The sequence below is a fragment of the Pelophylax lessonae genome (genome assembly GCF_965119305.1).
Source record: "Pelophylax lessonae genome assembly, chromosome: 10".
Classification (NCBI taxonomy): domain Eukaryota; kingdom Metazoa; phylum Chordata; class Amphibia; order Anura; family Ranidae; genus Pelophylax; species Pelophylax lessonae.
In genome coordinates, this window is record NC_138777.1 from 167,340,952 (window position 1) to 167,357,645 (window position 16,694).

The 16,694-nt window shown below is 43.1% G+C and overlaps 1 protein-coding gene across 1 annotated transcript in view; it reads right to left on the reverse strand.

Moving 5' to 3' along the window:
• ROM1 (retinal outer segment membrane protein 1) overlaps positions 1 to 5,435 on the reverse strand; it is a gene marked incomplete at its 5' end in the record, with an annotated part of 49,031 nt that extends 43,596 nt beyond the window's left edge. Inside the window, 2 exons of the mRNA XM_082269974.1 lie at positions 2,779 to 3,025; positions 4,855 to 5,435. Of these exons, the coding sequence (XP_082126100.1) occupies positions 2,779 to 3,025; positions 4,855 to 5,435 (828 nt within the window). The remainder of the gene's footprint in view (positions 1 to 2,778; positions 3,026 to 4,854) is intronic.
• Positions 5,436 to 16,694: the final 11,259 nt, after the last annotated feature.

A 16,694-nucleotide genomic window follows, 5' to 3' on the forward strand; every position in this document is an offset into this window, starting at 1 on the left:
AATTACTTTGATTAGATTACTGGTTAATTTACCAGGTAGGAAAATCCCTCTGTTCACAGAGGCCCTGTCTTGGGTGGAGGCACTGACAACTTTATTTTCAATCCCACACTTCCACTTAAGTTGGCCATAGATTGTTTGAATCTCAACTAGTTCAGTAGGGACCGGACAAGATTCTATGAATGTACGGGTTCCAGCTCATACCATGAACCTTCTTATTTTGGAAAATGTATGGATGTCATTTTATCCTATAGTGGTATTCTCTATTTTGCTGCCAAACAAGCCAATATCTGCTGCTTTTGGGTTTCTTTATGCATATGGAAACTACTACTACTGACTCTGCTTGAAATTACATGACTTGTCACTGTATGTTTGAATACCTTTCCATTTTTTTTGCTCTGTATTGTGCGCCGCTCAAGCGGCGGTTGTGTTTACGATTAAAATTGAATATAAAAGACCTGATTAAAAAAGAAAATCCATCAATCAACCTAGGTATAACCAGCATGTCGGATTTCTAGCATGTAAATATTGCCAGTGTCTATAGCCACTAGCAAAAATCATTGTGTTCTCCCGGCAGAGATGGCTCCCCGCACCCAACAACCCCCCCCCCCCCCCCAAGCAGGGAAAACACAATAGCTCTAAAGGAGGGATTCCCCCATCAACACCGACTTCATACTTGTTTCACATTATTGACTCAAAATATATTAAAAACAGTGGATTAACATAACAGCCAGACAACTAGTGATTACAAACTGTCAGCAAATGGCAGCCCCCTAGGGAAGGATTATTTGAAATGAACATACAGAATAGTAAAAGAAATTGCATTAGTAGACTACTAATATTCTACTATATTTATGAGTAAAAAAGGAAGCCTTGTAATATTTAAAGCCCCATGGAAGTCTCACTCCTTTATTTTCATGTAACTCACAAACAGCTGGTCTCATACAGCTAAGCAAGAACATTTGTACAGAACATTTTTAGCAATTGCTCAGTTAATGGGGCAGGGCCATGCCAAGTTTGTTTGATTGGCAGGTGGCTCTTCCTTTCCACATGCAGTTGAGATTGATTGCCTGAGTCTGTTTATGGTTTTGCAGGCTTTGGATTTGATTGTTTTCCCCTGCTTCTGTATAGAGCCTGCCAGTGCTTAGGGTGGGAATTTCAAATGCCCAGACTAAATGTTTATTATGCTTTGGCCAATCCCTGGGGATGTGTGCCCAGTAGGTGGTCAGAGAGGCATTAAATAGGCTGGAGCCTGTGCAGACTTGTCTTTCCCCAAGAGAGAACTGATCTGCGAGCTTCAGGGGGCTGTTTGCCCTTGAAGCGCTCCTGGACTGACTGCTGGACTGCTCTCCTACAGACGAGGCCTATGGACTTGTCCTGCTCTGGGGTCTGTGAGTAGAGTCTAATCCTTGTGCCACAGTCTATTCATGCTCCTCAGTTGTGGATGTGTGGACTGTTCCAGTCTGCATATTTGTGCTACCAATTTACCTTATGGTACCCAGCTGCAAGGACTTGGACTGTTCCAATTTTTCTTATTTGTGCTACCAATTTAACTTTTAGTCCCAAGTCGTAAGGACTCAGACTGTTTTAGTCCATTATTGTCTGTGCTGAACTTTTTCTCATGGTCCCCAGCTGTGAAAGTGTTACTGCTGCTTTGAGCGAGCAGTGTCCTCTGTAGAATTGTGCTCAAGTGTTTTGGAATATCTCATTTCCCATCGTCTTACTCCTTTTACATGTTTCTTCAGAAATAAATACTAAAAAGGTATCCCCTAGACTCTTTACTTAGGCAGAGTGAAAGGACTATTGTTGCATGCATGGCTGCCTCTGCACTGTTTTCAGAAAGAACCTGTTATCTTCAGCGGCCTCTCCGGGGTAGCGCTACATTAAAGTGGAGTTCCGGCCACGAAAATGTTTTTTCAATAAAAATACCCCGGGACAGTCAGGGCTAGTACATTCCACAGTGGATAGCCTCTGATCTGTCCCAGGTCGCACTTACCTTTTAGAAGAAATACTTACCTTGAAAATTTCTTCTCCAGCGCTGCCATCTCAGGTGTGGGCAGCTAAAGCCAGCGCGTCCTCGCCTCCTCCGTGTCCTCTTCGGTCCCACAATGCACTGCATCGGCCCCGCCGTCACTTCCAGGGCAGGCGCGTAATCCATGCACAGCTTCTGGGCATGCCTGGGCCGGTCCAGGAGCATTGATTCCTGGGAGCAATGACATTCAGCTCCCAGGAATCAATGCAAGCAGGAAGTGACGGCGCGGGGCGCAGCCGCAAAGGGAGGAAGTGGAAAGAAGATAAGTATATTTTCTTCAATAACAAGGTAAGTAAACAAAACAAAAAAAATCGTGACTATCCATTTCTTTTACAGGTGACACTGAGCAAGTGGATGGCCCAAAGTGCATTTTGTGGCCGGAACTCCGCTTTATGTTTGCTGATTTATGAGCTAAGCCCTGCCTCCTGGGACTAGGCCCACCTGCCTGCCCTGACACTATCCAATTACAGTGCCATAGTTACTAATAATAGCACTCTTGCTGGAGGGTAGAGCAGCATGAAGACAGCTCCAGAGGCAGGGCTTAGACACTGAAGTTGGAGAAGCCAACTCCTTTGTAGTGGAATACACCCAGGGTCAAGGGGCTACATGAAAGGAGGCTTTAAGGCTAGAAAAAAAGCAAGCACTTTAAGGTTCTTGTTCTTAGGCAGGCCATTTATAGTCTGAAAAAGCAGTACATTTCCTTCAACTATTAAGTCTAACAGTAGGAAAGCAGTGCCTATTTTTCTCACCTGTAGAAGGAAGAACAAAGTGACAGCAGCCCCATTTGTAGCCATAATTCCAGTGTAATAACTCAGTAAGGCCTCCCGGCAGCCTCGGACCCAGATGTTTAGCTCATCTGTCTGGTAGCTGTAGCTGTAATGGGCTGAGTTATTGGTGATCTGGTTCTGGATGCAAGGCCTAGGAGAGCTGGGGTTACAGCAGCTGAATGGAACACTGTCCATTAGGTATTTGCCATCCACATTGCTTTTTATACGACTGCAGATAAAAGAATAATAGGAATTATTGAAAAATAGGGCAGCAAAGAAAACATTACAGACGAAACAGGGCAGACTGTAAAACATCAAAGAAGTGTGCACTATTTCAGCTATAGCTACTATAGCAACCGCCAGTAAATGTCACATTGCACAATATGTGAGCTTTCCTGGGAGGTAGGAATAACCACTTTCTACTTCCTCATTTACAATTTCAGTAACATAGGCAGTAAAGACATTATAGAGCATCCAAGCAACAATGTTTGTTTTTCCTACTGATTTTCTTATCAGAAGGGCTAAATTTACATCTGCGATGCCTATCTCTAAACACCAAGCATCTTTGGTTTTCCAAGAATTACACATATTGTAATCAGATATAGGGGAGGATGTAATGGACCAATAAGTCATATAATAATACAATGTTGTAAAACTATAATTGGTTTACTAGTGAAAGAAGTGGATGACTAGACTAGTGTGCTTTTCTTTTGGATTACCCAAGAACAAAAAGGTAAAATGTTGCAGCTTAGAAGTCAGAAGATGTAGTGGGTTCATTAATTTTCTTTTTTTCAGGTACATTTTTGGCACTTTTCCACTGCAAGTACCGGCTCGGCTCTACTCGGCCCTGCTTGGCCCAGTTTGCTTTTCCACTGCTGGTACCGCATGGTATAGTGTCGGAACGGTTCGGTACGGTACGGTATAGGTTTGCTTTTCCACTAAAGTAGTACTAAAGTTAAGTGGGTGGGATAACAACGGGGTGGGTGGGATTCTCTGACCAATCAGTGGCTAGTAGTGACTGCATGCAAAGGATTATGGGATATGGTACCAGTTTGGTACCTGTTGGAACCACAATCGAATAGGTACTGTTTTTTCAGAGCCGTACCATACCGTTCGGTTCCATGCAGTGGAAAAGCAAACCTATACCGTACCGTACCGTTCCGAACCTATACCATGCGGTACCAGCAGTGGAAAAGCACAAAAGCGTGCCGAACCGGTACGGTTCCATGCAGTGGAAAAGCGCCATTTGTATAGGTGCAAAAAAAAGTACCTGTTGATCTTGCCAGAATTCTGAACTGATACCTCAAACAATGTCATACACTTTCCCAGCTATCTTCTTTGAAGTACGGAACACCTCCTCTCTATGTATTGGAGATGAGAAAAGGGGGAGATTGTTGTAGTCCAAATCAGAAAAGCAGCCTACGGTAACAATGCTGCTCCTCCATAGATACAGTGTGGTGGGTGAGTGTTTTCATCCTATGACAGGAAATTTGTTACTGGATTTTCACGTAAATAAAGGTAAAAACATCTGAAAAAAAAGAAATGAGTGTAGCCACCACAGATAAGTAAGGTAAGCTGCAATATATTACATTTTTGTTTTTTGCTTCACATTAACATTTTATTTCCCAATTTGTGATTCAATGTCTCAGTGCAGGGACATCCAGAGGTTGGCATGGGTGCTGCACTGTGACACATTTAACTAATAAGATAGCGATATTGATGTCTACTGGAAGATAAATGGGTCAGCACCTGAGCTGTCGCAGACATCAAATTATTATTCTTTCTTCATTTTGCCATTTAAAGAGTCATAGAGTATGCAATGGTTAACCTTTCCTTCTTATTGAGAGCAAATAAAATAAGTTAGAGCTTGCAGTGTATATTAGCCTACTAATCCAGATGCTAGAGACAAGCCTAATTTTATGATAATAATTGTAACAGGTTTCACCAACATAGCTATACAGGGAAACCTGGCTGCCTGATTGCATTAAAATTGCCCTAAACATTTTTTTTTACTAATTTCTTCTAGAGAAGGACATAATATTTTAATTCAAAACTCACTCTTTTACTTCTTTGGAGGAGAAGTCCAGGTAACGGTTGCTGATCCATTGAACCTCAAACCAGTCTTTGTAGTGGTTGTTCCCACAGCACTGGAAGTCCATTTGCAACTTGTCCATGGTTCTTTTCTGGTAACAACGACCTGGGGTGTCAGTATCTTTGTAAAACCTAATGCCGTTCTTCAAGCCAACCTTCAAGGATTCCTCCAGACTCCCTCTCAATACAATACTAAGGAAAAGAGCAGTAAAGCAGAGCAGACAGCTCAGAATGGAAAAGAAAAAATAAGGAAGCATGAAAGACTTCCAGCGAGGATATTTGGCCATATCAAGTGAGTCCTGGCTGGATTTGCTTGCAAACAGGCCAAGCAGGACTCCCACAAGTCCAGCAGTAATCACGGTGTTAGGGACAGCATGGGCCACAGTGTTGTCCATCACTTCATTGTGTATCCATAGTTGAACCTTTAGGAAGATCCCCAAGCCAAAGGTCAGACATCCCACTAGGACACTGACCCAAGAGAGAAGCCATAGAGTTTGAGCAAGTTTTACCCTCTTCTGAAAAGTAAATTTGGTCTTGAATAGAACCATCTTGGTGGGGGAGACAGGGTAAGGGGATCTAAAAACCCCTTTGTTAACCCTAATGGGGTGGGATTTTGGGGGTGAGAGAGAGAGAGAGACCCAAAGCTTTTCCGCGTAGGACAAGGGAGTAGAGAGAGTCCGAGGTAGAAAGAGAATCGGATTAGCTAGTGAATAATCCAACACTCAGCTGTTTCTACTGACAATCGCTTATTAACACTATCCCCGCCTGTCCTGCTGTGCCTTTGTCAACCTGTATTCTATTTAACCTCCTGACTATCTCTAACTATCAGCGGGTTCTTCTTGTCTCCCACAATATATTTAAACAGCAAATACCTAAGCTCTATAGGCTACACATGCCATTATCATATTAGTTTTCATTACTATTCATAACATACCATTTCTCATTTAAACATAGATCTTAAATTCAACTCTTGTTTATGGCTCCTAATAATTTCTTGTTCAAACATTTTATTGAAGAATAAATGATTATACATAGATAAAGGGCTCTAAATAATTTTAATGACCAGTTTCCCTGACTTGAGTAACTGTCTATATATAGCTTTTCCGACTGATCTTGGACATTTTTCACATTAAAAGGTACGTTATAAACGGTTGTACTGTCTTAGCTAACTGCATGTCATAAAGGCTTTAGGCTCTTACTATAGAAAATGTCTATCATGCTGAAATGACTTTCAGCCACGCTATAGATTCTAATCTATAATTGCTTGTTTGAAAAGTATTGCTTTTTTGAAAGTACTGGGAGCAAAAAATATTTTTAGGACTCGCCATGTTTTGAATCAATTTAAAAAATGTCTCTTCTTTTAACCGGGTGATACCTATTTTTTTTTAAAAAATGGTAGGAAGATAATTCCCATAGTAGTCTCCAAAAGGAAAAGAGAAATGGACTATCTCGGTACCTTAGACACAATACACGTAAATTAAATTAGGGTTTTTTTTATCTATACAAAGGATAAAAACAAGATATCCAAATAAAGGAAAAAGCACAAATTTCAAATACAAAAAGGTGTACTAAAACCCAGTCTGTCTATACATGTGTTTCACTAATACTTAGTGTACTCCATAATGGAGACAAGAGCTTTAGTGGGTCCTCAATTGACAAAACTTGTCTATTGAATACACACTAAACCTCTTGTCTCCATTCTGCTATTAGTGAAGTATTAGTGAAACACATGTATAGACAGACTGTATTTTAATACACATTTCTGTTTTTGAAATTTGTGCTTTTTCCTGTATTTGGATATCTTGATTTTATCCTTTTGTATAAATAAAAAACCTTAATTTTACTTTACGTGTATTGTGTCCAAGGTACAGAGATAATCTATTTCTCTTTTCCTTTTGGAGACTACTAGGGTAATTGTCTCCTTTCCAATTTTTCAACCATGACTTGGATGATGGTACATCTATTTAGTATTAGAGCAGGGTTGTCAAACACAATTTCATTGTGGGCCGCATCAGCATTATGCTTTCCCTCAATGAGCCGGTCGTATCTGCCATGGTGTTCTGTCTGAGCAGTCTCCAATAAAGTTTCTTGTGGATCATACCAGCGGTGTGCGACCCTCCTTGTCAACTGGCATTGACTGTTGTTGTTCTCATAATTATAAGCAGATGTCCAGAACACCTTCCCCCTTACATCAGATGTCAAGAGCCCCCCCCCCCCCCACCATCAGATGTCAAGAGTCCCCCACCCTCTTATAGATCACATTGCACCCCCTTTACCAAGTGCTGCTGCAAGGAAGAAGCTGGGGACAGAGCTGGAAAGCTGAAAGTGCAAGGTCTGGAGGAGGACCAGAGGGGGGCTGAAGTCAGTGGCAACACTCTGCTGAGACCAGGGGAGGTGGAGATGTGGAGGTGCTGTGGCTGCACAGAGATGTGCAGTATCTGTAGGAGTTCTGTCATCCTCTCTGCTGCCGCCTGCTGAGAGGAGCCTCCCTGCGGCTGCACAGAGAAGCAAAGGAGTTCTGTCCTCCTCTTGAGACAAGGTAGGGGCAGAGACGAGGGAGGGGGGGGGGGTGCTGCAGGATAGGTGCGAGGGCCACATGAAATTGGCTGACGGGCCGGATTTGGCCCACGGGCTTTGTGTATCACACTTGTTAGAGTGTCATTTTGCTAGAGGCCCTCCCTTGGCCTATTTTTTTTGTCAATTATCATCATTATTAAACAAGAAAAATATAGGAGGAGTCCCTTGTAGTGCATTAGCACATCTTTCCCAGCAAGGAGTGTTGTCTCCAAGGGTTAGAGAGGCTGGATTCACCCCTTTTTTATGGATAGTGTAGGACCCACTGATAATGGGGTACTTTGACGCAGTGGTGGGCTTGAGCACTATATGGTCATATGGTGGGACCAAATCCCCATTTTTATTTATGGATTGTCTCCATATTTGATAGTCATTTCTTTTGCATGTGTGCGCTATTCTTTTTTAATATATCATCATTATTACCATCTTTTCCTATACATAAGGGTATAGGAAAATATACACACACTGTCAACAATACAGAACATAGCAATTTAATAATGATAAGAAGTATGAGGACCTGTTTTTAGGTTTTACAATCTAAAATGGAACAGGAAGTATAAAACAATCTTAAGGAAGAAGAACCAACCATGTATTATTCTACAATAGATAAGAAATGAATATATACTCTGCGGTCAGGCATAGACTTGCTGTGCAGCTTATATAAATTGCCCAGGGGAGCCTGGTGTAACATATTAATAATGGGTTTGAAGAAAAAAGACATGACAATAAATATACTAGAAAGTTTCAGAAATAATATAGGGCTGTTTATTATTTGCATTAGGCTTTATTATATATACAGTCATCCACTAGCTTTTTCAAGCCTTAGTCATCCTATTATAAATATCTTGTCTGACAGGTATCTCCTCCCTGATTACAGCAGACACAATCTTGTTAACAGCTGCCAGCTCAATAATTCCATAATGACCCTGTTAACAGCTTGCTTGTTTCTCACCCATGTCTTCCACACCCTGTGGCGGCCACTTTCTCTCTTAAAGTGTCACTTTCACTGTACCCTGCTAGCTGTGTTTTCATTGCCAAAACATGGCCACATTTTAGTCTCATGACTTGGTTAACAGATTTAAATATATATCTGTAGATTTGTTTTCTGTCCAAGACAATGACGTCTAGAGGTAAGCTATCCGTGTATGTTGGGATGAGCAAACACAAGCACCAACTGAGGCTGCAGGACCTCCTGAGAAAGGGGGCTCACCAAGGGTAGCCATTAATAGTAAAGGGTACCAAATCATCAAAGGCTGTCAGACACTCTGTGATCATTAAAAAAGCACACTTCATTAACCACTTTACCACCGGAGGATTTTGCTGTCTTACGTCCAGGCCACTTTTTGCGATTCAGCGCTGTGCGACTTTAACTGACAATTGCGCGGTCGTGCGATGCCGTACCCAAACTAAATTTACGTCCTTTTTTTCCCACAAACAGAGCTTTCTTTTGGTGGTATTTGATTACCTGTGCGATTTTTACTTTTTGCGCTATAAACAAAAAAAGAGCGTTTATTTTGAAAAAAATAACAATACTTTTAACATTTTTTTTATATGAAATTCCTCCCAAAAAATATGTAAAAATCAATTTTTTTTTAAAATTTTTGGCCAATTTGTTTTCTGCTACCTATGTTTGGTAAAAAAAATCACAATAAGCGTATTTTGATTGGTTTGCGCAAAAGTTATTGCGTTTACTAACTAAGGGAAAGATTTCTGTCATTTTTGGTGTTTTTTTTTTTAACGAGTAATGGCGGCGATCTGCGATTTTTTTTGCGGGACTGCGACATTGCGGCGGACAGATCGGACCCTTGACTGACATTTTTGACACTTTTGGGGATACCAGTGACATTACTGCAGTAATCAGTGCTATATATATGCACTGTTACTGTAAAAATGACACTGGCAGGGAAGGGGTTAATTTTATTGGAGAGGGAGGGGTTAATGTATGCCTGGTGCTTACTAACGTGTGGGGGAGGAGGTGACTGTGTGACACAGGGACAGATCGGATGTTCAGCTATGCTGAACACTCCGATCTGTCACTCCCTGTCACTTAGGAGATCCGCCCGCTCTGTTTACACAGGCGGGCGGATCTCCAAACTAGATTCCCCGACCATCGGGGAAGAGCGGCGGCGATTGCCGCCGCTCCTCCCCCAGCCCGACTCCCGCTGTGAATGAAAACAGCGGGAGCGCGCCTACAGGGGGAGGAGTCCAGCGACATAGGTCTACGTCGCTGGACGATAACGAGCCACTGTGCCGCAGTAGAGGCACAGTGGCCGGAGCTAAAGTGGTTAAGAGATTATGATTGTTAGGCCATTCTGAATGCCCCCTTTTTGACACGACAACACAAAACCTTAGGTCATGCTTAGACATAAGGGAATAATCCAGCCAGGATAAATGTCAGTTCAGAAAAGCTTGAATTGTGTGATGAATTCCGTACTGTGCATGAATTGATAAGCTTTACAATACACATATTTTTTCTTAGTTAATTGAAGTTCTTATCACACAGTTCAGCTCAACCTACCACATCATGTACATTATTATTGATTGTTAAGACCTTGGTTACACGTGCGGGCAAGGTTAAGTAAAAAAAAAGGCAGTTGAGCCACAGTTTTTCCACCACCCTACCACTCCACCCACACATTAACATGGTCAGGGCCATGTTGGTACACCCTACTGTGGCTGAAGTGTGGCAAAATCTACATCACAGCTTGTGTTCAGTAGGCAGTACAGCCTCTGAATGCAACCCATTCAATTAATGAGGTCATGCCACATCTGTTCTGCAACTGTGTGTATGGTTGTGGCGTGGTACGGTGGTATTTCAATGGTTAATACACGTGGTGAGGAGGCAAAATATCGCCTCCAGGCTGCCTGTCAAATACTTCTGAAATGTGATTCAATGCAGATTGCTTTTCAGAGGCAATGATGGCAACACGTGTAAACCAGCCCCTAACATTTTCTGTAAGAAAAAGTAAACTCACAAAGATAACTGCAAGGGTTTTTGTGCCTTAACCACTTAAGCCCCTGAATATTTTACCCCCATTCAGACCAGGGTTTTTTTTGCGATTCGGCACTGCGTGAATTTAACGGACAATTGCGCGGTCGTGCGACGCTGTACATAAACGAATTTGACGTCCTTTTTTCCCACAAACAGAGCTTTCTTTTGGTGGTATTTGATCACCTGTGCGATTTTTAGTTTTTGCGCTATAAACAAAAAAAGAGCGTCAATTTTGCAAAAATAACAATATTTTTCACATTTTTTATATGAAATTCCCCAAAAAAAATGTAAAAATCTAAATTTTTTAACATTTTAGGCCAATTTGTTTTATGCTACATATGTTTGGTAAAAAAAATTGCAAAAAGCGTATTTTGATTGGTTTGCGCAAAAGTTATTGCGTTTACTAAGGGAAAGATTTCTGTCATTTTTGGTGTTTTTTTTTTTTAACACGTAATGGTGGCGATCTGCGATTTTTTTTGCGGTACTGCGACATTGCGGCGGACAGATCGGACCCTTGACTGACATTTTTGACACTTTTGGGGTTACCAGTGACATTACTACAGTAATCAGTGCTATATATATGCACTGTTACTGCAAAATGACACTGGCAGGGAAGGGGTTAACTTTATTGGGGAAGGAGCGGTTAAGTGTGTCCCTAGGGGCATGCTTCTAACTGTGATTGGACATGGCTACTGGTGTAGGAACAGTGATCAACGGTCCTACATAGTAGAGCCGTATGATCACTATTCCTACACAGGGGAGAATGACAGGCGGCTTGTTTACATTAGCTGCCTGCCTTTCTCCCTTCACGGTGGACGATCGCGAGTGACCGGCGGACATCGGGTCCACCGGTCACACGCACGGACTTCCCAGGGAACGAGCCGAGGCTGGCGCGCGCCTCCGCGGGCGCGCGCTCGCCCGCTATTGGCTCACAAGCAAGTGACAGGCGAGTGACGTACCGGTACGTCACTTTGCCTGGCCGGGGCTGACCGCCGCAGTATATGTACTTGCGGCGGTCGGCAACCGGTTAAAATACAGTGCACCTGGAAAGTATTCACATCGCTTCACTTCTCTTCCCACATTTTGTTATGTTACAGCCTTTTTTCAAAATGGAATAAATTAATTATTTTCCTCTAAATTCTACAAACAATACCCAATAATGACAATGTGAAAGAAGTTTGTTTGAAATCTTTGCAAATTTATTAAAAATAAAACACGAAACAAAATTACATGTACATAAATATTCAAAGACTTTGCCATGACACTCAAAATTGAGCTCAGGTGCATCCTGATTCCACTGTTCATCCTTGAGATGTTTGTACAACTTGATGGGAGACCACCTGTGGTAAATTTAGTTGACTGGACATGATTTGAAAAGGCACACACCTGTCTATATAAGGTCCCACAGTTAACAGTGCATGTCAGAGCACAAACCAAGCCATGAAGTCCAAGGAATTTTCTGTAGACCTCTGAGACAGGATTGTATCAAGGCACAGATCTGGGGAAGGGTATACAAAAATCTGAAGCATTGAAGGTCACAATGAGCACAGTGGCCTTCATCATCCGTAAATGGAAGAAGTTTGAAACCACCAGGACTCTTCCTAGAGTGGGCAAGACCTTACACCAGGGGTCCTCAAACTTTTTAAACAGGGGGCCAGTTTACTGTTCCTCAGACTGTTGGAGGGCTATAGTTTGAAAAAAGTGTGAATGAATTTCTATGCACACTGCACATATCTTAATATGCAGAATGCAGGGTCCGTAAGTGCATTGCACTCAAAATGCAGGGTTCAGGAGTGTGTTCCACTCAGAATGCAGAGTGCATAAGTGCCTTGCACTCAGAATGCAGGGTTCAGGGGTGCACTGCGCTAAGAATGTTAGGGATCAGGAGTGCACTGCGCTAAGAATGAAGGGATCAGGAGTGCACTGTGCTAAGAATGTAGGGTTCAGGAGTGCACTGCGCTAAGAATGTTAGGGATCAGGAGTGCACTGCGCTAAGAATGTAGGGATCAGGAGTGCACTGCGCTAAGAATGTAGGGATCAGGAGTGCACTGCGCTAGGAATGTTGGAATCAGTAGTGCGTTGCACTCAGAATGCAGGGTTCAGGAGTGTGTTACACTCAGAATGTAGGGTTTAGGAGTGCGTTACACTCAGAATGCAGGGATCAGAAGTGCGTTAGCCTAAGAATTCAGGGATCAGGAGTGCTTTAGGCTCTGAATGCAGGCATTAGGAGTCCGTTAGGCTCAGAATACACAGATCAAGTGTGCGTTAGGCTCAGAATGCAGGGATCAGGAGTGCGTTAGGCTCAGAATGCAGGGATCAGGAGTGTGTTAGGTCCAGAATGCTGGGATTAGGAGTGAGTTAGGCTCAGAATGCAGGGATCAGGAGTGCGTTAGGCTCAGAATGCAGGGATCAGGAGTGTGTTAGGTCCAGAATGCTGGGATTAGGAGTGAGTTAGGCTCAGAATGCAGGGATCAGGAGTGCGTTAGGCTCAGAATGAAGGGACAGGGGGGAATGTGAAGGGTGGTAGAGGACACTGCTATGGGAGTGGCCCTGCCCATAACAGTGTTCTCTGCCCCTTCACATCAACTCCTCCCCCCCCCCACACACACACATTGGTGTCCTATGCCCTCCTTTTACCTATGGCAGTGACCTCTGCCCCCTCCTTTCCCTCCCATAGCATTTTCCTACCTCACAGCCGAGAGCAGAAGGCAGCACAGTTCTGGACGGAGGCCAGGAGTGGGAGCCAGCAGAGTGACTTTCCATATTAGCAAGCTGGTGATTGTTTGCTTAGGACTGCCCTGTGTCCTAGCAACCAATCACCTGCTGTTTAACTTCAAAAGTTAATTTGGGCAGCTCCTCCTCCTGCCTTCCATCCTGAGCTAAGCTGCATCCTGCTCTCCACTGTTCACTGATGAGAAGGCTTGCGAGGTTGGAGGCTAACGGGTCAGTCCCTTTTAGCTACTGAAGCCGTATAACTAATTTTCTCCTCGCCCTTGCGTGGTCAAAACCTCCTGTGTGTTCCTACTTGTGTTCCTGAGTAGGACTTGGCCTGGTTGACTTTATTTTTTTGTTTCTTTATTTGACTGTTATTTTTGAGGTTTCAATGAAGGTGCGATTATAACTGCATTTTCTGTCTCTGCCTGGTTTATGGTCTCTGACAGTGCCCCAAAGCCCTACGACTTTGATCCTGGTACTTTGCAATGATTTCTCCTGCACGCAATCCCTAAAAGCATTTCTGCATAAATCGATCTCTTCTTTAACTATAGCCCAGAGGAAGCTGGTGAGGTTTGTGTTCCTGGCAGCCCAGCAGACCCTGGCCAGAGCTTGGCACCAATCATTTTATAATTTCGCTGAAGTTAAGCAGCGGCTCCTGGGAACCATGGTTCAGGAGAAGCTCACATCTATATTTATTGACACCCACACCAGATTTCTGAAGATTCGGGAACCATGGATAATCTACAACAACCATTTAAATTTGGACCGTTCTTTACTCTCCATTTGACTGTTTGGATGAACCTACCGTATCTATATCGTCTATCTGTTTCGGTGAACCTATCTATACCGTTTTTACTTGCCTCAGTAAACCCACCATTCTTTTCTTTATGTGACATACCTTGTACTAATACTTAAAAGCCCAATAAAAATGTTGTGAAGTAAAATCTACCCAGCATATATGTTATAAAAGTTTATCTTTTGATGGATGATTTATCTTTTATTTTGTTTTATAATCTATTATTAATTGCCCTAATGCACATAAGGTTACAACAGTTTGTTAAAGTGACATTATAGGCTTGTTTTTTTTTTTAAATAATAAACATGTTATACTTACATTACCTGCTCTGTGCAGTGGTTTTGCACAGAACCGCTCTGATCCTTTTCTTTTTGGATCCTCTGCTTGCACTCCTGGCTCCTTCCCTTGAGCAGTGTTCCCAGAGAAAGTCACTTTCCCTGAGGGCACCACTGCATGCTCACTCCCGAGCCGCTGCTGTATGCGTCCATTAGAAACACAGAACTGCGGCTTAGCCTTGCCCCCATTCTCTCCTCATTGGCTCACTGGCTGTGATTGACAGCAGTGAGAGCCAATCGGTTCCCGCTGTTGTCTTAGCCAATGAGGAGGAAGAGTCTCGGGACAGCTGAGGCTGATGTGATTATCGCTGGATCAAAGGGAGCTCAGGTAAGAATTAGGGGTGATGAGTGTAGGGGGGAGGGGGTTGCTGCGTACAGAAAGTTTTATACCTTCATGCATAGAATGCAAGAAGATAAAAAACCTTCAGCTTTTAGAACCACTTTAGGTTTTTTGAAAGACTATTTATCTTTATACTTTTAGTTTTTAATTATGTATGTCCTGAGTGGTAATTGTATGTGCACATTATATAATTATGTTGTCCCTTCTGCTTGGGACAAATTGTATAATTGTCATGCCTGATGCTTCCCATTGCAGCAAAAGTCTATGAGTACCAAAACAGTGCCTGTGTACGGCTCACTACACTTATTTAGACTACTCTCTTTCAATCTTGATTTTCACACTTGATTTACCAATTAATGCCCCATACACACGTGCAGATTATCTGCAGACTTTTGTCTGCAGACTTACCAAAACCATATAATATGAGGTCAAACCTAAACACTTTCAATTTGTATGCAATCTGGCAGGCCCTTGCACTACATAGAAAAGGTAAGTCTGCAGACAAAAGTCTGCAGATAATCTGCACGTGTGTATGGGGCATAACTCTAAACAGGAGTCTCCCCTGCTGGCTGTTGTATTAAGAAAGCCACAGCACCAGCAGCTGTCTGAATACCTAAACAGTGAGTGCATCTGATTGGATTCTGTCATTGCTTGGCCAACACTTTTCCACCCAGGTCCCTCCATGTTTTTATTCGAAGTGTGGTGAGCAGGGTGGTCTCAATAAGGACACCCACAGTTTGACATCTGCCAAATTCAGCAGGAATTGGCTAAAAATTGAGTTTTACTTTTCAGTACAGGGTACACATGAAAAAGTTAAGCCCCGTACACACGTACCGATCGTCGGACGAACGATTGGCCGTCTTTTGTCCGAGGGCTGTCGTGTCTGTTGAAAAGTGCAAAAGACTACACACGAATTTTGTCGGCCAACAACAGCCGACTGCAGAAGTGATGTCATGTGATGGTTAACGTTCCTTGTCTTTTTTCTTTTCTGAGCATGCCCAGTCTTGCAAATCTGCTGTTTATCGGCCGAAATCTGTATTGACTGGCGAACAATCGGCCGTTCTGGTGTCGGCATACAAAAATGTTAATGCTTGCACGACAGATTCTGTTCGGCCGAAAGTGCGCTGTCGGCTGTCGGAAGCATCATACTAACAAGCCGAAAATCGGCCGATCGTTCGGTGGCCGAACATTTTCGGCCGACAATCGGTACGTGTGTACGGGCCTTTACTCTCTTCAGATAGTTTGTCTTACCCTATTTTTCCACAGCATTTGTTTATTACGTAAATAGGTATTCCCTCTACTAGCTACAGTTGTAGGTATAGAATATGAATATTACAAACATGACCCTAGGCTTCTTTTATGCAATCTCATATTTTCCCCCCAGCCCCTCTCTCTCTACCTACACCCAAATACTACTCCTGCAACAACATCTCACCCTCCTGCACTATATGTCCTCTCTTTTACCCCCGCAATCTCATCTTGAATCTTTTCAGCCACATACACCCCCACCTTTCAGTTACCTAGCCCCCATTGACACAGTTGAGAACTGTCAATTACACTTCTTTTATTTGTTACAGTTACATTTTCAGGAAAAGTTTTTGGCGCTTCCCCCTTCTTCTAAGAGCCGAGCACTAGCCCTCATTGTAATCTTATCACCATAACCGATTCCTTCCCTGTTTCAGCTGTACCAAAACAGTACAGCCAAGGGAAAGCTCCAGTATTTGTATTTGTAACCTTAAAGGAGAAGCATAGCCAAAGTTTGTTTGGCTGTACTTCTATGGATCACAGGAGTACAGTTTGTTCTGCGCTCCTGTGATCTGTTTTTAGCAGACAGTGGGCTGAAGCCCGTTGTTGGCTGATGTCACAGAGCCGTCAGGTTCCGCCCACATGCCTGGATTGGCACCCGGCTCAGTCTCTCAGGGAGCCGCTGAGAGCCTGAGCCGGCTGCTTCAGCTCCCTCCACAGCCCAGTGCTCCAGTGAGCACTGGAGGGGCAAAGCAGACAGCGGTGACTGACAGCCACCAGCGCTCTGCTCAGGGAGCTCTGAGAACAAAG